The sequence below is a fragment of the Peromyscus maniculatus genome, chromosome 18 (assembly GCF_049852395.1).
Source record: "Peromyscus maniculatus bairdii isolate BWxNUB_F1_BW_parent chromosome 18, HU_Pman_BW_mat_3.1, whole genome shotgun sequence".
In the NCBI taxonomy this organism is placed as follows: domain Eukaryota; kingdom Metazoa; phylum Chordata; class Mammalia; order Rodentia; family Cricetidae; genus Peromyscus; species Peromyscus maniculatus.
The window spans coordinates 31,717,710-31,738,752 of record NC_134869.1 but is presented as its reverse complement, the minus strand read 5'-3'; the positions used below and the strand labels follow the sequence as shown (position 1 = coordinate 31,738,752).

Here is a 21,043-nt window from a genome sequence, read left to right as displayed (position 1 = left end):
AACAAAAAGAGACCTCGTATATAGAATTCATGTCCTAAAAATAGAGGCTCCAGAGAGCGGCGGTGCTCCACTGAGTGAGGACATAAAAATAAAATGCCATCTGTAAGGGAACGGCAGGAACCAAACACTCTACTGGTACCTTGAACTTGAGAAAGCCTCCAGTGAGAAATGAAGGTCTATTGTTTATAAAGTAACCAGTTTACGGCATCATGTTATAGTCACTTGAACGAGCCAAATGACTATTATAATCAAACAGTACAGATAGTCTTTTAAAGAGCAGAGAAATATTTCTCGGCAGAGCCTGGGATTTCCTAGATGAAGGTTCTGCCGGGTTTGACCCAGAGATGACCCTCTGCGCGTAAACAGCAGTTTTCTGTGTCTGTCTTTACATGGAGGAGTCTAAGGGAGGCGAGTAGGAAGGAGGAAAAATGGAGGGAGAGGTAGAGTGATAAAGAGAAGGCGAAGCAGAGGGAGCTGTAACCAAATTGCAGAAGAAAAAGAGAGGAAAGGAAGGATGACAAGGAAGGAAAGAAGGAAGGGAGGAAGGAAGGAAGGAAGGAAGGAAGGAAGGAAGGGAGGGAGGGAGGGAGGGAGGGAGGGAGGGAGGGAGGGAGGGAGGAAGGAAGGAAGGAAGGAAGGAAGGAAGGAAAGAAGGAAAAAGGAAGGAAGGAAGGAAAAAGGAGGAAGGAAAGAAGGAAAAAGGAAGGAAGGAGAAGAGGTGGGCAGAGAGATCCCGAGGAGTCTTTGTCTTGTTATGAACACAGTAGTCCAATAATGGGATCCCCACCATTCTGACATAATCTAAACCAAATCATCCCAACCACAAGCACTTTCACATTGGAGAACACAACTTCAACACACACATTTTAAGGAACCAAAACCATTCGTTCGATAAGAGTCTGTCACTGCAGCATCTCCCCAGTGGTGGCAATCTGTAGTATGCCTAACTGGCAATATTTGGATGCCTGACAGTAGAAGAAACTGATATCTGAGTGACCACAGAATGCAGCATTCATCCAGAGCATTTGTCTGTCAACCTCAACTCACTAAAATATGTCCGAACTGGAGAAATGCAGAACTTCCCCCTGACCTTTCAAGATCTCTGTCAATATTCCATCAGTGTTATATAGCCAGCTTTGCTGTGTTCCACTATTCACTTAGTCAAGTTCCACTTGTTAGAAAATATATGCCATGTGCAGAAGAAAACTATGTTAATCTCACAAGTGTTGTAGGAAATGGTTAATGAAGACATTTAGCTTAAAGGACAGTTGGGTGTGGCAGCTCATGCAGGTGATCTCGGCACTCCGGAAGCAGAAGCAGAAGGACTGGTTGCTGCTAGTTTGAAGCCAGCCTGGTGTATACAGTGAATGTCAGGCAAGTCTGGCCTACAGAATAAGACCTTATCTCAGAAAAACCAAAGCAAGCAACCAAAGGAAACTACACAAGAAAAGCAACACTTCAGATCCCTTTAAACTTTTCTTAGGTAGAATACCTCTTCCACACTAACTGATGGACTACAATGCTTGGGCCAAAGAAATCCATACTACAACCCCCGAGCATATATTTCAGTTAGGATGGGTAAGCAGGGTACATTTATGCACCTCAAGATGCCCAGAACTGCTCTTGAAGCTGGGAAAAATAGAAACTACAATTTTCTTCTTGAGCATGCAATTCAGGTCATGATATATCCCCAGTCCCCTCTTCCTTTTCCTGCTGGGAGGCAATGGCTGCAGGGAAAGAGAATTTGGGGCCCTATTACCTGTCAAAATTCCAAAATACAAAGTTTTGTTTGTTCACTAAAGATAACTGAAAGGTCATCTGAAGGTCGGTCACTGTCTCTCGCTCCATTGGCACAGGCTAGGAAAAAGACATGATATTGCCGGCATATTCTGATAATGCTCTTGATAGATTCTTTTTCAACTGAAGAATAACCACTGTAAACAATGGACACAACCATGTATTAACCACCAGCTATTTTCAAGCACTGATGTTACGATTTTAAAATACGTGATCCAAATCAATCTTTCCTAGCAGCGTAATAGATATACTTTTGTAAGGGAAGAGAAAAATCTCTGTTCTCCTTTTCCTCTGTGGCTGCTTTATGCTCTCCTGTGTTCCTCTGACCTGACTTCCTTTGAAGCCTTGGCAAGCATTGCTGTCTCCATTTTTTTCCTTGCAAGTTCATGTTCCTTGGTGTGTGTTACATTACGGGACTATGAACTTGTTCTTGACAGTGTTGCATAGCCATTAAACCCAAGGGGTTAAGAATCAATCCACCTCAGCTAAAATACTCTTTGTGACTCAGTTCCTGACTCTTCAAAATAACACTTACACTTACCTCACAGGTTTGTTTTAATGATAGACTGCAATGAAATATGTACAGAGCTAAGAATAATGCCTGGCATGCCATCAGTGATCATGTGTACGAACTATGCCGTATGACTCTAAACTGCGTCCTCATAAGTTATCTGCCAAGTGCCTCTTCTCCCTCAACTGCTATACTGAACTCTTGATTTGGTAACTGTCAGAGGGCAGGCTTTCCTTTGCTTTTTCCTGAATGGCTCAGTGAGGGGAAAGAGAACCAACGACATGTATGACCAGTGTCACTGTTTTTATAAAAGGACACAAGACACATACAGCATGCAGAAATTAAGCACCACTCCAAGCCCCTGTGCTCAGTAAGCAGCAGGGCGGTAGGGCAAATGCATATCTATCTAAATCTCAAGCCTTTGTACTTACTGCACTGGGGAGGTAAGCATGACCATAAGAGGAAGAGATGGGGGATACCCCTCCCTGTTGAGCATTTCCTATAGGGGTGGTCACGTTTGAGCACTTGCATGTGTATAACCTGTTTGTGTATGTCTTCTCAGCTAATGTTTACCATAGCTTCATGATAGGAAGTCTCATTATTGTCTACTTTACAAGGAAAACAAATAGGATTGCAACAAATATACACCAAGGATGCATAGTGCTCCAGTTTTCTACCTCTGTGATAAACACCATGACCCAAAAGCAACTTGGGGAGGAAAGGATTATTCCATGTTACAGCTTATATAGTTCATGTCAAGGAAAGGAACCTAGAGGCAGGAACTGAAGCAGAGACACTGGAGGAACACTGGTCACTGGCTTGCTCTTCATGGTTTGCTCACCTTTCTATCTCTTTCTTCCTCCCTTCTATCCTTCTTTCTTTCTTTCCTTCCTTCCTTTATTTCTTCCTTTTTAATTTTACAAAGATTTTTCTTTGTTTCACAGAATCTAAGCTGTTCACTTGGTCTGCTTACAAGTACAAAAGCAAACAATAGCTTACATTTTAAAATAGTTTCCTTGCTCCAGTTACACTAAAGAACTCATGCCTGTACCCAAATTGTATATCTTCCAAGCCAAATCTCACCTTGCCTTCTGATAATATAATCCAAGATTGCTTACCTACAAGTGGCATTGTACATAAGTGGTCTGAGCTCTCCCACATCAATTGTCAATTAAGAAAATGACCCCAGACTGGCCGACAGTCCAATCCAGAGACAACAATTGCTCAGCTGAGTGACCCTCTTTCCAGGAAATTCTAGCTTGTATCAGTTGACAAAACCCAACCAGCACGCACAGATTATAAGCATAGTGAGGTGGAGGTTATATACAGCCTGCGACTGTAAAGGAAGAGACTGAACTGAGACTCAGACATCTGGATCCAGACCTCCTTCCTTGAGATACCACATTTGCTTCTGAGAATCATAAGTTCCTTTAGAACTAAATAATTTTTTTTTAAAAAAAAGGGGGAGCCAAAATCACTTTTTAGCTTTTCTTCTCATTTTCTTAGTACATTTTTAAAATACCTGTGTATGGCTAACTTATATTTAGAATCACACCACTGAGCACACCCTAAGCCATTTTTGAATATATAAGTCTGTTTTGGAAAAAAAATAAAGTTTGTTAATTATCTTTTCCCTGTATAATGTGCATGAACACGATGCTCAATGCTCAGTAGTTTTATAAGGCACCAATTCTAATTTCAAAGCGAACAAATTTTGGAATATTTCTGTTTAATAAAAATCTGCCCCCCTGTGTCCTCTCCTCATTTGCTTGCTTGAGGCTATGTAAGCCAAAATAATAACTCATTTAGTAAATATTGGGGAACATATTTTGGTATTACTATGATGCCCCAATGTATACAATGGTAGATATTAGAAAGCTATGTGAACAGTACTCCTATGGTGAGATGGGAGACAGAGACAGGAGAATCCCCCAGAAGATTGGGGGCCAGATAGCCTGTAATACAGACTGATAAACAGTAGCAGCAGCAACAGAGGAAGTAGCATCAACAATAGGTGGAAGGTAAAGGCTGACACCTGAAATCATCCTCTTACCTCCATACCAGCATCAGGGCACATGTGAGCTCAGCTACACATGCACATACATTTATCATATGCACAAAAGATGTTAAAAGCATGTACGTTTAGGATGAAAGCTATATAAAGCAACATTTTCAATCACCTCTTTTCATGTCCTAATGGAGTTTTTAAAGATCATTGATGACCTATCAAGAAATGAACAATTTAGGGAAAGTGTATGTAGACAATAAGTTGCATATATAGGAAACATTTCGTTTGGATCTCTAAGTGTTTCCAATAACTCTCTCCAACTTTTGAATCCACAACTAAGTGTAGTCCAAGCCTCTTCATGTATGATGATAAAGAAAGCATTCTCCATCCTTGCCCTGTCTGGATGTTGGGATCACATGGCATCCAGGGCTCAGGGAAGAAATGATGATGGCTATTGAGTGTTTACTATGTGTCAGACCTGGTCTGAGTATTTTATTTATACATATTGGAATATTAAAACCAACAAATATATATCTTTGGTATTAGTTTTACAATTTGCAACTTTTCAGATTAGAAAACTGAAACTCAAAACAGTGAAGCAACTTCTGTGAACATTGTAGAGTTAGTAAGCAGAAAAGCAAGGATATAAAATGTATGCAGGACTTCTCTGGCCAGTATATTTTAAAGCATCACATTGCTTCCTAAAAAAGATGGTACCCTTGAAATGATGGAGAAAACAACAGTGGCTGGAAGAAAATAGTATTGCGATGCCTGTTTACATTGAACATAGCATTTGCTCTCCATCGTTTCCTTGAGTCCTTAAAGCAGGTATTGCTACCTCCCACTCTGCATCCTTTCTCATCTACCCCCTTCTTTTACTATGCTCTGACTTCTTCTTTCCCTCGCTTTTACTCATCAAAATGGTCATCTTTGCACTCACTTCTTCCACTTTGCACAGTGCCTGCTTCTTCTCAGATGCCACATCCTCATATAGCCTTTCAGAACTCACTGTATAAGTCTCGTTCATTCTCTCAGTGTTTTCTTCTCCGTCATTACTATTCTCCGGAGTCACATTGTGTTCTCACCTGTTTAAATGTTTTGTTTCTACCCTAACTGGGAAGTGTGCACACCATCGATAGACCTTGTCCATCTTCTCCCCTCTTTATCCCCTTTTCTCAAATATATAGCAGGTGTGTCACATGGTGGGCCATCAAAATTCATCATTTTTCTATTCCTTCCTTTTTATTGTATTTTGTTATTGTATTTTTCCTTTTCATTGATTTTTAAAACTTGTCAGTTGGATTTGAGATTACGATTTAAGTACTATTTGGATATGTGAGCACTGATTTGTGGCATTAGTGATTGTCTCTGGGAAATTCAGTTATGCCTTCTAACAGTTTTTCAATTGATAACCGAATACTCTGAAAACAGGTAATTTTGATAGCTCCTTCTTCATATTTTTTTGCTTGCTTTTATCTTATAGCATTGGTTAAATCTTTTGTATTGTTCTTGGGCTTAAATATACTGTTCTATGTTTCACCTTTATGCTGTGGGATGTTCTATATGCTGTGAAAGTGTTGCTCTGATTAGTTAATAAATAAAGTGCTGATTGGCCAGTAGCCAGGCAGGAAGTATAGGCGGGATATAGAGAGAGGAGAATTCTGGGAACAGGAGGGCTGAGTGAGGAGACGCTGCCAGCCACCGCCATGACAAGCGAGATGTAAAGTACCGGTAAGCCACGAGCCACATGGCATGATATAGATTTATAGAAATGGGTTAATTTAAGATATAAGAACTAGATAGCAAGAAACCGGAGCCATTAGGTCAAACAGTTTAAATAATATAAGCATCTGTGTGTTTATTTGGGTCTGAGTGGTTGCGGGATTGGTGGGTGAGAGAGATTTGTCCTGACTGTGGGCCAGGCAGGACCAGAAAAACTTCAGCTACACCTTTAAATGCAGCATTCAACATTGCATTTGATAGCTAATCTTTATCATGTTGAAGAGAAGCCCTTCTTACAGGGCTTAAATCACATATTAAGCTGACATTTTATTACATATGTAAAACATTACAGCAAAGTAGTTCCTAATGTTGAACCATCCTCCTTCCTAGGAACTCTGTTTCACAGCTGAGTAGGGTAGTACTTCCTTCCAAGAGGGAATCTAGATATTTAACTCATGCTTCTATTTAATACCATGATGAGGATGGTGAGTTTTAAGTAGGCCTTTACAGTTTGAGATTCTAAATACTAAACTGTCTATGTGGCAAATGGATTTAGGTCTGCTGCTACCAGTCATATATCAGTTGAGTAACTTTGCTGTGACTGTGATAGTTTTCATTATGCTCTAAATCATCACTAGCATGAGGAACATGCCAACAAAGAGTGATGCCTAAATTTGAAAATTTTTACTAATTACTAAAATAATTCCCCATGGATTATAGAATACTAGTGTTTTATTACAGTATTGGTACAAATTTTACATTTAATTTTAAAGAGATTGATTTTTAATATTTTGATGATTTACTCATGTAGCTTGTTTTGACTTTATTAAATAAAATGATCAATATTTTCCAAATCAACTACTCTTGAATTAGATTGTCCCAGTCCTATACCAATGCCATCAATGTGAATCTAATCACATTCTGACTTGATTCCATGTAATGAATGAAAGCTACATTTCCTTCCATTGAATTTTATCTGCTTGACTGTAACCTGCCATTTTAGCTAGGTACAATCTTAGAATACTGATATTGCTGGCCCAATTATTTCTTATTTTCCGAAGCTGTATGCCACCAATACATTTGATTAAAATATAATTCAGGGCACTCAGCTGGAATCTCAGTAACGATGCAGAGGACTAAGACCCATTCATTCTTAGAGTAGCATTCAACCACTAGAAGCCCACTTCAAGTAGCTCCATGTTATCAACAAGGCCTCTTGCACAGTTAATAGCATCCTGAGTGCAGAACACAGCTGTGCTGTGCCTATGAAATTTATCTAATCCATTCTCATCGACCCATGTACCTACTGCAGAATCCCCACCTTCGTTTCTAATGGTCCATATTTTATTATTCTAATAATGTGCCTTATATTATATTCTGCTAAGAGACACCACCAGATAGTTTAGTCTGTCATTCCCTAAATCATCTTTATGCATTTTCTCAAGGTCATGCTACATGTTTAACCTACTGTTCCCTATTTTACCTCAATATCATTTTCAGTAGTCTCTCAGTCATAGTCTTCAAGTATTCCATTGCTGTTGAATAGACCCAGCTGTCACTTGATGCTTACTTCTCTGCCATATAACCTGGGGTTTGAAGTCTTGTGAACATTCTGTGACTTCCATTAATCCATTCTTTTTTGGATGACGGTAATTCTCTGCTTGAAGATCTTATGCAGAATTAATGTTCCCATGACAACACTGAGCAAGTAAACAAAAAGAACAGAACCAGGTGGACTTGAAATTGCTCCAGTGTTTCTAGACGTGGTGATTAGTTGAAACCAGGAGCCCTGTGCTTACTGTGCAACACAGACAGATGTCTGAGTACAGCTTCAAAAGAAATTTCCATCCCACGTGGCTGCTTTTAAGTGGTTTTAGGCATACTTGCTTTCACTAGGCAAGTCTTCAAATGCAGCTAGAACATTACTTAGCAAAACTCCATCTTACAAACTTCTCGATCCCATTGATTAGAGGTAATGAATTGGTGGGATCTGTGTGACTTTTAAAGATGTTTTTGTCAACAGAGAGTGCTTTCAAAATAAATCTATCTTGACCTATTTATCACGTCAGAGTTCTATCATTCATTAATTGGTAGTGAAAAATAAAATCATAGAGTAGCTCGTTTTTGTGTACTGGGGTGGAGGCAGATGATTCTGTGGCCCCCTCTTCACATTAAAAAAGCCTTCATGGTCCTGTTATGTGACTACAGGTTTGGTTCAGTCACCAACTAAAACAGTAGGATCAATGCAGAAAATGGAGGTGAAATTATGAATATCAACAACAGGGCCTCTTATTGTTTCCGATCACTTGCTGGGCTACAGACAGATAGACAGAAACACACACACACACACACACACACACACACACACACACACACACACACACACGCTGACCAAGAGATAACCTAAAACAGTCACTGCTTGTGCATTATTTTAGGTTCATATTACTCAGTAAATATTCCTTATGCTCTACTATATGGCTAGGAGCCTATAGTGATCCATGAAAATATACTACCAAGTGAAAACATTGATTTCATGAATGGCAGGACCACACCAAAAAAGACATTCAACAAAAATAGTTTGTAAAATGTTTATTGGTGCCTCCAGAAAATATTTTCTTAAAGTAAGCAACCATTTAATGTTCATGAGCTGAAATATATCAGGCTGCTGATGTTGGTGTGGTTTTAGGATAAGATACAACATATTCTTAACCTTCTATTTTTTTTCTATCAAGATCATCAGGCATGCAATTTTGAAACAGTAGTTAAAATTATCATGTTTATTTTTTCTTCTTCCTTGTCTTTTCTTTCTGCCATTAAAAAAAAATCCTCCCAAATAAAAACAAAAACAGAAAACTGAGGTGCAAGAGAAGGAATGGCCCTCTTTGGACTGTGAGCAAAAGCAATTTTCAGCTGAATACAGATTTTATAAAAACTGGTGAATGCAGTTGATTAGAAAATCTATAGGCTGCCCAGGGCTTGAATTGGAAGATACATAAAGTAATAGGCTCTGTAAGCCTTGAAAAGTGAAAAGGAAAGAGAAAATGTTAATATATCACAAATGTTATGAAGACTGTGGCACCGTGGGATTCTCATTGACATTCAATATTTGTTCTCATGTTATTTTCCCCCATAAAATTGAAATCCACAATATAAAACTCCTTGGTTTCCCAGTAGAAACTTTAAAGGACAAAAGTTTGATCTTTTTAAATGAAGAAATGCACTTAAGACTAGTTTAATCAATAATTTAAATTATGATTAAAAGAAGCCAAGAAATAGCAGTTTCCATTTCCATTTTTGCAACTTGTCCAAACTGAAGTTGAAACACAGAAAAGTTAGATGAATGGCAATTGTAACAATTTACCTTATCGACATACTAAAATAGGTTAGAAGCTATTGATCATGTCACCAAACACCAAAGATTTGTAAATTGTGTAATTTTAATTAACTCCTAGAATTTTATTTTAAAATAGTTACTCTAGTTTCAATTACGCATATATTTTTTCCTGTGTGGGACTATGTCCTCATGAGTGTAAGTGCCCAAGAAAGCTAGAGGCACTGGATCCCCTGGAGCTGATATTACAGGTGGTTGTGAGCCACTGACATGGGTTCAGGGGACCAAATTTGGGTTCTGGGAGAAGCACTTGCTCTTAATCGCAGAGTTATCTCTCTAGACCCATAGAAAAATTAAGTTACTCATTTTTCTACAATAGGTTTTATATTATCACATTGTAGGCCATAATTTTTTAAAAGCCATTTGGTTTTAATTTGAGGGGAAAAGTTACACAAAGGTGAAAATTTAAAGGGACTTTTTCATATTACCCTTTCTGACCTTGAAATTGGACTTGAAGGAGAGTTGAAGCTACTGTACCCTCAGAAACTGTCTGGAAGGACTCAGTGTTCAATACGGCAAAGCATTTCTGTTTTCTATAAAGATGACAGTATTGAGTATCATGGGCTAAACTCTGCTTTGTTGCCCTGAGTTTAGTTGAAGGTCATTCCTAGTTTTAGAGATTAAAATCTGGCCAAGCCAATCTCTGAAAATAGGAAGAGGGTCTGAGAACATTTAGAAGCTGGGAAGAGATAAATTTCGTGTTCATCTCCTTATCAGAATCTTCACTTGGCCACAGGGTAAACTATATATACTTTTGTCTAACCCCCCAAACTAGACATCCCATATTAAGACCACTCGGATTCAAAATATAGATTTACTCACAGCACCATGAAAGCTAGTGTTTAGTGCATCTTTGAAAATCAAATTATCATATATGATATTTTAGTCTGACAACAAAACCTGGTATAAAGCTGATCTGTACATTTATTTGGCCTACACAACCAAATTTTTAACCCAAGATGTTTCGTTCTGGTATAATTATTTTTTTCTGGTAGTTTTAATTTTTAACTCTTTTTTTTTTTTTGGTTCTCAGTGTATTAACTGGATGGTAATCAAGTAGTAAATCTGGAACTGCTGTTATATATACTTCCTTCACTATGACTGCTTTTTCTAAAGATCATATTAACATAATATATGAAGAGCAACTGAACATTTTCCTTACTTTGTGATTCCTCTTCGATCAACAGCAACCAAGTAGCTCTCACCCCATTATCTCTCCTCTGATTGTTTTCTCAGAGCATTTTCACATTCTTGGGTACTCTAACATGGGACACATTATCTGAGCCCCTGGCTACCCATCTTCAAATACCCTTGGACTAGGGCTCCTCTTTTTCCTGCTTTTTCACAGTAGCTGCTGTGATGTGCTAGGAGGCTTGCTTTCTTCCTCCTGAACCTCTTTATCCCCAGTTATTGACAAAGCTTGTTTCCTCCATTTTTCCAGTGCTCTTCTCAAATGTCACAATCGAAAGGGGTCTCTCCTTGACAAATATATCTATAGCAGTGGTCCCTTGTCATCTGGTCAGTTTATTTCTACTCCATTAGCCTCATACTTGTATAAATGTATTCATGGTATCTTTCTCACTAGCATGCAACCACCATTAGATTTTACCCATTTTGCTCAATGGGCACTACTGTGGTGCTTAGAGCAGCGTTTGGGATAAGGTTGACACTCAATAATTTTTAGAAAACCAGTCTCTTACCATTTGTCTCCCCTAGCAGACTTAAGATTCCTAGAAGCAGAAAACCTTTCATCCTGTATTCCCATAAGCATCTAGTTTGCAACAGGTGATAAATGTGTATTGAATAAATGGATGAATGAGTCATTTGTATGGCTTAAAAAAAAAAAAAAAACTTTCCCTAGTGGCCGTTACTTATGACAGAAATTAGAATTGTCATTTGTCTGGCTTCTCAGTACATTGATCCCACATAAAGTGTGACTTTCAGTAGGGGCCTCAGTGAGTAAGTGAAGACTATTAAGAAACAGTAAACAGGAATCTACTGTCTGTCGCCACCCCCAAGGTCTGTAGTGCTGACTAGTCCAATGTGTTGGTGCAGTTAGAAAATAATCTTTGGTTATACACAGAGATGTGAAAGCCCCCAAGTCACCCTGACCATCCTTTTGGGCCAGCCTGGATCTTAAAGTCTTACTTCCCAGACAAAAACCAAGATGAATGTGACATCTAAGAGTCTTACTTTCAGTTATTGCATTTGAATTTCAGGAGAGTAAGCCTTAATTTAAACCCTTGTAGCTTTGATTCGTTTCCTTAAAAACTTTTCCTGAAGGTTCTCTATGTGTGTATATATATATGCATGCATATGTTATGTATGTATGTATGCATGTATATATGTATGTTTGTATATGTGCTGCCAAAGGACACTAAGTAAGAATTAAATCTCCCATTTAGAGGTAGCATAGCCTTAAAATAAAATTTCATTTCTTTTGTAGTTTTATATTTGTGTAAATGAAAACACTAGATGAACCGGGAGCCCTAAAATCACAGGATGTGTTTTCTGATTTGCCGAGATGCACTTGGTTGCCCCTGACAAGACGCTTATCTCCTTCTTTCTGGTTGCCCACCAGCTGCAATCCTGCAGATCTTTAATCCCAGCCCTTGGGAGGCTAGGGCAAGTAGATCTCTGAGTTCAAGGTCAGTCTGGTCTACAAAGAAAGTTCCAGGAGAGCCAGGACTACACAGAGAAACCCTGTCTTGAAAAAACAAACAAACAAACAAACAAAAAACCAAACAAACAAAGGCAAAGCCTTGGTAAGTAGCTGTGGCTGATGGAAATCCACCAAGGGAACAGAGGAAAGGTTCCTAACAACTTCGCTCCGGGTGCACTACCAACCTTGCTAGCTCTGTAGTGCTATGACTCCATGGATTGTATCTCCGTTTGGTCTGAAATCCCTATCATCAACAGCTCTTGATTTACTTCAGGTTTTAGTTCACTAACACGAATCTACATTAGTTGTAGATGTCTACCACAAGTCAGGGACTATAAGGAGTTCAAGGATGGATTCAGAAATGGCCTCATCCCTCAAGGAGCTCCACCCATTGGGGGGACAAAAGTAACAACCAGTTATAAAGGCTTTGACAGGGCCAAAAGCCTTTGGGTGGGCAAGTTTAGAGTATATATCAAATGGCACCACAGAGCTTGGTGTGATCTAGTTTCCAGTAGGGGGCCAAACACTGAAACCTAAGTTAGGAGAAAACTGCATAGTATTGCAATCATCAGCCCCAAATTCCTAATGACCAACCGAGTGAAGCCCTTTTCAAAGACAAAGGTTAGAATCCCATATTCCATCAGTCTAATAATAAAAATACCTAATTGATCATGTTAAGGTACTATCACAATGAAGTAGAGAGAAGACACTTAATTGATAGTCTTCCCACTCACCAAACAGTTAAAGCCAGTAAGGATAAAGCCAGTAAGGATAGATGGTTCATTCATTCAGATATTCACATAGTTAACTTTGCTTCCGGGGCTACTGTACGGCTCTAATCACAGCACAGGTACCATCTGAATATAAACAAGAATCCACTTTAAATCGTCTGTGTAATACCTCCTCCAAACAACCGACTGGGACACCTAAGGGCTAAGATAACCCCTTCAAAGTGGGATTATTGTATCAGTAATAGTAGTAGTGGGATCTAAACTTGCTTCGGTATGTGGTCTTTTTGGAGTGTTTGCTTCTAACAGAGTTAGAACTTGGGATGTTTAACATAGTTAAACTTGGGATGGTTAATGACTGTAATTTAGTAATGGGACAATATAAGAGCTCATCACATTAAAACAGAAATACTTGGGAAACCCATCGTTTTTAATAGCATGCCATCTGCTTGGCACTTACCAACAATGGATTTATCCTGCTTAGTACGGATGATATTGGGGGTGGGGGAAATCATAGATTATACGACGGGTTTCTGAGCTCTTTGCTGTTATTAATTTGCAAGCCTGTAAATGAACATTTCCCCAACATAAAAATCAATTATTTTTCAACTCTTACCCCAACTAAGGTTGCTATGGGCACCGCATAATATCTGTTCTGACACCAACAGATTGAGTTATAGTCACCAGAGATGCCTCCAAATTAAGAACCTCAAACAGAGTTTACCAGCTTTGCCACTGTGCTCCGCAGCAGGATGCTCTTTTTGCCTTGCTGGGCCCTCTAGTTTAATCCTCCAGAAAGAGAAAATTTAGAGGGACAAGGACTAAATCATTTTCTTTTGAGCACAGCATTTTCAAATGGCTGCCCTGGGTCCTAAGCCCCGCCGCAGCGGACAGGAGCTAGAGGTGCCCTCTCTCTACAGAGCAGGGAATCTGGAGCCCTAGTGCCTGGACTGGGAAGGGAGAAAGGAAACTCCCACTCACAGTCAGGTACTACTCGGGTGCACCCGGCAGGCCTGAGCCCAGAGGAGAAACCGGTAGCCAGGTTTGGCAAGGTTTGAGGAGGTAGCAAACGCTGTTTCCTATACAGCCAAAGAGTAGGACGCACAGGTCAAAGGCTAGAAGTTAAACTGTTACCCAGCCTGCGCTTTGTCCCCGCGTTGTCTGCAGCCCAGGCACGGAGGTACACTTGGCTGGTGAAGAACAAGGTTGTTGGTTTGGAGCAGGCGACAGGAGTTGCTACCGCCCTGAAACTGCAGGCGAGGGAGCACCGAGACCCAAGCCGCAGCTCCGGACGGAAAGCTCAGAGCCAAGCCGGCTCGCCTCCGGGATGCAGCGTCCCCTAGCCAGCTAAGCTGCCCGGGTTCCTCTCTGCCCTTTCGCCGGAGGGCAGCGCCCTGGCTCAGTGGCTTCTTAGCCCAGGCGTGCCGTGGTGCACCCAGCTACTCTGCCGAGCGCCCTCCCGCCCCGGGGCGATCTCCCAGTCACCGCAGCTGCACAGACCCTGTCTCCAGCTCGGGCGACAAACTTCCTCCCTCCGCTTCCCCAGGGCCGGCAGTTGTTAGCTGGCTTGCCCACACTGGTCCCTTGGCTGCTCTGGCTGGGAGAGAGCTTTCTCTGCCCCCTCTCCAACCTCCTGTCACCAGCGCTCAGCGGTTCCCGCACATCCTCTCCAACAAAGCCGGGGCCCCGGAGGCGACCCCCGCAAAGGACTAGGACCTGCGGCTGGAGCATCGGAGCCCTGGCAAGACATCCACGCCCCGGAGAGCTCAGCGAGAAGGGGCGGCGGGAACCAGGCGAGGAGAGAGGGTTAGAAAGTGTCCTGCTCCGGGCGCGAAAGCCTCCTGGGCTGATCTTCCTCGCCCAGCTGCCCCTGGCCGAGTGCATCCTGCTGTCCCAGTGGGACTGGGCAGGGCGGAGGGGGAAGCGGTGCGGACTCTGTGGCCTGATGGACCAGCCGCTCCCTTACCTCTGTCCAGAGTAAGCGGCTGGACCACTGTCAATGTCGCCATGTCTGCCGTGGGAGCCGAAGTGACGCTCGGCTTCAGCATCAGCCACCGCTTGTAGTGAGAAAAAGAGGAGGAGATTGGGGGCGGGGGTGGAGAGGGAAGACGGAAAGGAGGGGGAGGAGGGGGAGGCAGGAAGGTGGTGATGGAGGAGAAGAAAGCTCGGGTGGGTTGGTAACCAGATGGAGACTCAACTGTTCCGCCGAGGCGAATCTTCAGACGCGGCGCCAGGCAGGGCAGGTATCCGCGAGCGCCTGCATGGCCAGGCGCTGAGAAAGGAACGCTCGGCTCAGCCCTAGAACTTTGCTCCTCCACCCGGGAGCTCTGGCTGGGTGTAGCTGGTTAGCTGTCTTTCAACTTTCCACCCAAGCTTAACGGTCAGAATGCACTTGTACACAGAGAAAGAGGACACAGAAATGATAGAGTGGGGACACATTTTTCCCCCCAGATTAAGGGAATTTTCAACCTATTAATCCCACATCCCTTTAGAGAGAAAACATCACTGTCAGTGGGAGATGCTGCTATATCATTGAGTTGCTGTTAATTTCTGTTGAAGCTTTTTTTTTTTTTTTTCTTAGAATGTCCACTCCTAACAGTACGAGGTAACTGACGGAGGGCCAGGGTTCCATAGGTAAGTGTTAGTTTAGGAGCTGAGTGTATTGCCTAGGAAATAGCTTGCCTTTGCAAGCAAACTTCCTTACAATGTCATTGAAAAAATATCTATCTAGGACCTTTTTACATTAATCTAGAAGAAGCATGTATTCAGGGGTGTTACTTATTGATTAATTAGCATATGTGACAAGAATTGATCCGAGGGTGTTACATGTCATTTACTACATCCTAGATTCATTCTTTCCCTGCAGCCTCTGGATTAGCAGGAGATAACATTAAAAAGCTTATTGGAGAGTCAGTTGACCAGGATTCAGTTGCTGGAGCCGTCAAATACTGACTTTATCTCAACTTTCACTAAATTTCCACCAAGCCTTATTTCCTTATCAGACCATGAAGAAGCATGGATAAACCTCCTCTAGGCATAATGGAGATGAGTGAGAACAGTGCCTGGATGACCATGCTGCCCTTCCCTGTGACAGCTAAATCATCATTGTGACAACCAAGAAACTCTCAGAGGCAGACCCTGGGTTGCAGCAAAGTATTTGCATATAATCAATGTCATGTTCTTCCAATTACACCAAGAGATAGAAAGCAATAGACTTTCGCCAATGATTGAGATAGTCAAAGATGATTGGCCCTCTATCCACTCAACAGATCCTTAGTGGCACACTGATAGATACATAATCTTTAAGTATTTTTAGGGAAAATTTGATCGTGAGATTCAACTCTTAGTCACGCATACTCTCTGACAAACTCACAGTCTCTCGTAGATCTCCAGTCTCCTCATCTGCCAAGCAAGGGAAACAGCTTCCTTCAGTTGCACAGTGATCTGGTAAGAGGAGAAAACTGAGTCTACTCTGTAATGTCACTGAGATTTATGAGCTTCTGCTGATCCTGTAAAAGGGATATGTTCCCAAATCATAAGCATACAAGTTACATTATATGGACTGAGTGGGTTGTATTTATACACACACACACACAATTTATATACATTTATACACATGTGTGTGAGTATGTGTGTGAGTGTGAGTGTGTGTGTGTGTGTGTGTGTGTGTGTGTGTGTGTGTGTGTGTGAAACAACAATTAGAGAAATAGAGACCATGAATTTGAGAGGGAGAGAGCAAGGAGGCAGTACATGGGGAAGATTAGAGGGAGGAAACAGGGAAATTATGTAATTATACTTCAATCAAAAATGAAGGAGAATTTAAAAAGGAATAGACTTTGTGGTGCTGCAGAGATGGTACAGCGGTCAAGAGCACATACTGCTCTTGCAGAGCACTCAAGTTCAGTTGCCAGTACATCCATCAGATGGCTCACAGCTCCCTCTAACTCCAGCTCCAGGGGTCTCTGACACCTCTGGCCTCCCCAGGCATCTACACTCTTGTGAATAGATCCAAACGGACATATAATTAGAAGTAAAATAAATCTTAAGCAAAGAATGTACTTTGAGAATAGCAGACTCTATAAATTTACTAGTAAAAGCTACCAATTATTTATTATTAATATTTACTAGTTTATTAGTAGCTATTTATTAGTTGAAGAACTATGCTAGGGACTGGTCATGCCAAGGCTGACAAGATTTAACTCTCTTTCTTTCTACTTAGTCCTGATTACATGATAAACAGTGAACAAAGCATAGAATTTTGTTCAGGAGATGCCTTAAGCAATACAGAAAGAAAACATTGTGGGAGAAGGAAGGAGAAGGAACCAGTAACTCTAAGCAATTATCAGCATACACAGGTCCTAAAGGAGGTAACAGGAAGGAGAAATTCAGTTGTGTGCCTTGATAGCAGAATGTGTTTCAGGATTTTGCATACAATATCAAAGCTCATTCAATAACTAAGGATGGAAAAATACCAATCCCTTGGCCATTAATGTAATTCTTTAAACAAAATTCTTGATTAGGAATGTGCACATTAGCAATTTGATTCATCTCTCTAAAAGCCTTAATTGCACCTATTTCAACATAAACTTCAGATTGCAAGGTTTACGATGGCAGGATTTTTGACATTTTGCTTCCTAATGGTTCTCCAGAACCAACAGTTTATAGCATGTTTCTTAACTTATATTTGAGTTTCTTAATTGAAAATTTACTCTACCATATTTTTTTAATGTTGTCTCTTTTATTCAAGAACTAAAAGAAGAAGCATCATTCACCAGGTATCCACCTGTTATTATTCCCAGTACTGGTAAATTCAGTATCCTTGCTGATGTCTAAACACTTGTAGAAAATGGATAATATGTCAGCAAGCATAATCAGTTGTTCTCAATAAATTTACTTGTGAACTAGAATTTGTCATCATCTTTCTGAGACATGGAGAGACATAGAAAAATGTCCTAAACTTCTTCTTGTGCTTGGATATATGTGCCCATGCTCAGATCTCATGCACAATAGTCTGATCACCTCAGCTCCAAACTTTGTTTCATCAAGGTTAATGTGCTTGACTTATCGTGTGCTGTTCCCCTTCTGTCTCTATCAGAGTTGTTGAGATATATGTAATTACATTTTAGTCATAACTGTTTAATTACCTAGTCACTATATTATTTCCTTAGAAGATATCCAAAAGTTGAATTCACTGGCAACCTAAGTTACATTATTGACTTAATAAACACTTTATTAAGCACCACACATGTTCAAGGGTTACATTGTGATATTCTCCCAGTCTTTCCAGCCTTGATAAGCAGGTATTTTTATTCCATTTTGGAGATAAGTAAACTAGTGCTCAGAGATGTTAACCTACCTTCATAGTAACTGCATCTAGACATAGAAGCCACTATGGTTTTAGGGAAGAAACTCTAACACTTTACTTTATTGAATATTTAGTGTTTCAGACATTTATTTCACAATCACAGGTGTAAGTCTCCTTCATATTCTCCACCCCCCCCCCACCTCCATAGCCATTCTTCTCTTGCTTGAGACACAGTCAGAGGCAGGAATATACGGAGACAAACATTCTGTTTCCAATGTAAACCAATACAGCTAATAATAAAACAACTGTCTGCTTTGAAATATAAAATCTGTTTTTGCTAGAAATTTCATTCAAAGCTAGTTAAATCTTCTTCCCTTAATTGAATCTTTTTAAATTACATGGCAGAATCAAGAAAAGGTTTGCAAAAAGCATTAGCATACCAAGAAAATATGTTTAGCCAAGTTTTCAATGGCGTATAATAAGCACAGTTTCATATGAGAAAAATAGCACCTTCTAACTGAAACTCTATCACCCGGAGCGTTACACATTATTTTTGACTGATTCATGGTATCACCATAGCTTTCCTAACTCACAGGGCTTTGTCAAAACACCACTACATTAAAATGTAGAATCAACCTACATGTAATCAACTTCAGCTTGTAAATATTTTAACTCATTATTAGAAAAAAAATTCTGACTGTATTTATTGTCTTCTTATTTTGTTTTGGTAACTACTTGTCTATTGCTTCAACAGATTCTTTGTATACTTGCTATTTGACAGACACTGTTCTAGGCACTTGAGATAATGAAGTATACAGAAGAATAAATCCTGTTTTTAGTTACTTTTTTGAATTACAAAGAAGGAACAAGAAGGAGTAATTAGGCATTGAGTACTATGTAGAGATTGGAAAAGTTGGCAATTAAATTAGTTCTAGAAAAATTTCAGGTTCCCTAAAGGTAGAGTCTCTTAAATATAGCCTCTTAGAGAATAATTGAGCCTTGCAAGCCAGGATGGCAGATAGAAATACCTGGTTCAAATCAAGAGTTTGTTGTAAGACTATGAGAAAATAGAAAGCCATTGAGAGTCTAAGAGTGGAAAATAACATAATTAATAGAAATGTAATGAACCTTCTGCTTCACACCAATTGCAAAACAAATGACAAATAATATTGAAGGTTGAAGGAAAAATCGCTTGGTGGCATCTACAGTAAAACTTGGTAACATCAGAATGAAGAGTCACTAATTCAGAGTTGGATATCAGAAAATTAAAGATGAAATAAAAACATTACAAGTCAGTTCTCATTATTTTTAATTTACCTCAAACTAATAAAAACCATTTTAAAGGGAGGAAAGCTGAAATCTGAATAATTATTCTTTAGTTGTAGGAGCTTATCTATATTTTCTCACATCATTAATTATCGCATAAATTATAAATCTAATATTTTTATTTTGCTTCTGTGTGCAAATAGCATGATTTATAAATACAAAGATTTCCTGATTTGTGAATGTTTTGTTTATGTCTATTTGGTTCATATAATAGAAAATAATTTTAAATTATCATCTTTAGTTTATTACATAATTGGTGTAAAGTAAAGGTTCGTTTTGTATTGGACATCATTTTGAATTTGAATTTACAGTGTAAGTCATAGGTGATCTTTTAATAAAGGAATTTAAATTCAAAGCTTTTACGTTTCCTTTTTTTTTTTTTTTTTTTTTTTTTTTTTTTTTTTTTTGGTTTTTCGAGACAGGGTTTCTCTGTGTAGCTTTGCGCCTTTCCTGGGACTCACTTGATAGCCCAGGCTGGCCTCGAACTCACAGAGATCCGCCTGGCTCTGCCTCCCGAGTGCTGGGATTAAAGGCGTGCGCCACCACCGCCCGGCTCCTTTTTTTTTTTATGCACCCCAATCTCACATTTTTCTAAATTCACATTTAATGTTTCTTAGGGCAGCACAGGAGATAAAAGAGATCTAGTAAGCACAAATACAAGAAGAATTATATACAACTCATCTTTCCTCACAATTTTTCTGTATTTATCATCTTTTGGTCCTCACAATATTTAACATTTTTTAAAAATCACTATAAGCTTAAAGTTTTTAGATTGTTCTGAGTAAAAGATTGTATTTGTTTGTTTTGGTGATGCTGGCAATTGGTGTAGGCCTTCACAGGTGCAAGCTACCTTGTATACCACTGGCCTACTAAGCCCCAGCTCCAGATAGCCAAATCAAAGATTTTACATCTAACCTGCTGTATACCAACCACTAATGTATGGTTTTTGTTTAGTTTTGATAAAGGAAGAAAAATAAAACGCAAACCACCCATAAACTAGACAAACTTAGGTAGAGGTAATCATAAATGCTGGTTCTGTAAGGCCTGGTTTTGCAAATTTTATCTAAGAAATAGTTCCAGGAATGCCTCCCTGTTAATTTTACACTAGCCATGATGACAGCAAATACTATATAGGAAAGTTACTTCCCCCCCCCCCCCTAGAAAACCAATTATTATGCACTTATGACATAACCCATGTGGTGGTTTGAATGAAAATGGCCCACATAGGCTTATATATTTGCAAGTTTAGTTCCCAGTCGGTAAACTGTTTGGAAAGATTAGGAGGTGTGTCCTTGTTGGAGAAGGTGTGTCCCTGTTGGAGAAGGTGTGTCCTTGTTGGAGGAGGCGTGTCCTTGTTGGAAGAGGTGTGTCCCTGTGGGAGGAGGTGTGTCCTTGTTGGAGGAGGTGTGTCCTTGTTGGAGGAGGTGTGTCTGGAGGAGGTGTGTCCTTGTGGGAGGAGGTGTGTCCTTGTGGGAGGAGGCGTGTCCTTGTTAAAGGAGGTGTGTCTCTGTTGGTGGAAGTGTGTCCTTGTGGGAGGAGGTGTGTCCTTGTTAGAGGAGGTGAGTCCTTGTGGGAGGAGGTGTGTGCTTGTTG

At 40.1% G+C, this 21,043-nt stretch overlaps 1 protein-coding gene and 1 long non-coding RNA gene across 7 annotated transcripts in view; one reads left to right on the top strand and one right to left on the bottom strand.

Moving 5' to 3' along the window:
* Positions 1-15,326, bottom strand: part of Lin7a (lin-7 cell polarity scaffold A) — a 140,951-nt gene extending 125,625 nt beyond the window's left edge. The window contains exons 1-2 of one of the 5 annotated variants that reach the window (XM_042263478.2): positions 15,018-15,326; positions 14,786-14,876 (exon numbers count right to left, since the gene is read on the bottom strand). In XM_042263478.2, the coding sequence (XP_042119412.1) occupies positions 14,786-14,867 (82 nt within the window). In that variant the 5' untranslated portion in view covers positions 14,868-14,876; positions 15,018-15,326. The other 4 variants (XM_076553863.1, XM_042263481.2, XM_042263479.2 and 1 more) reach the window with 4 other exon arrangements.
* Positions 14,274-17,726, top strand: LOC143269156 (uncharacterized). 2 transcript variants are annotated; one of them, XR_013045511.1, is made up of 2 exons: positions 14,274-14,625; positions 15,401-17,726. It is a non-coding gene; the product is annotated as an uncharacterized LOC143269156 (long non-coding RNA). The 2 variants fall into 2 exon arrangements; XR_013045510.1 differs by having other exon boundaries at positions 14,274-14,882.
* The last annotated feature ends 3,317 nt before the right edge of the window (positions 17,727-21,043 follow it).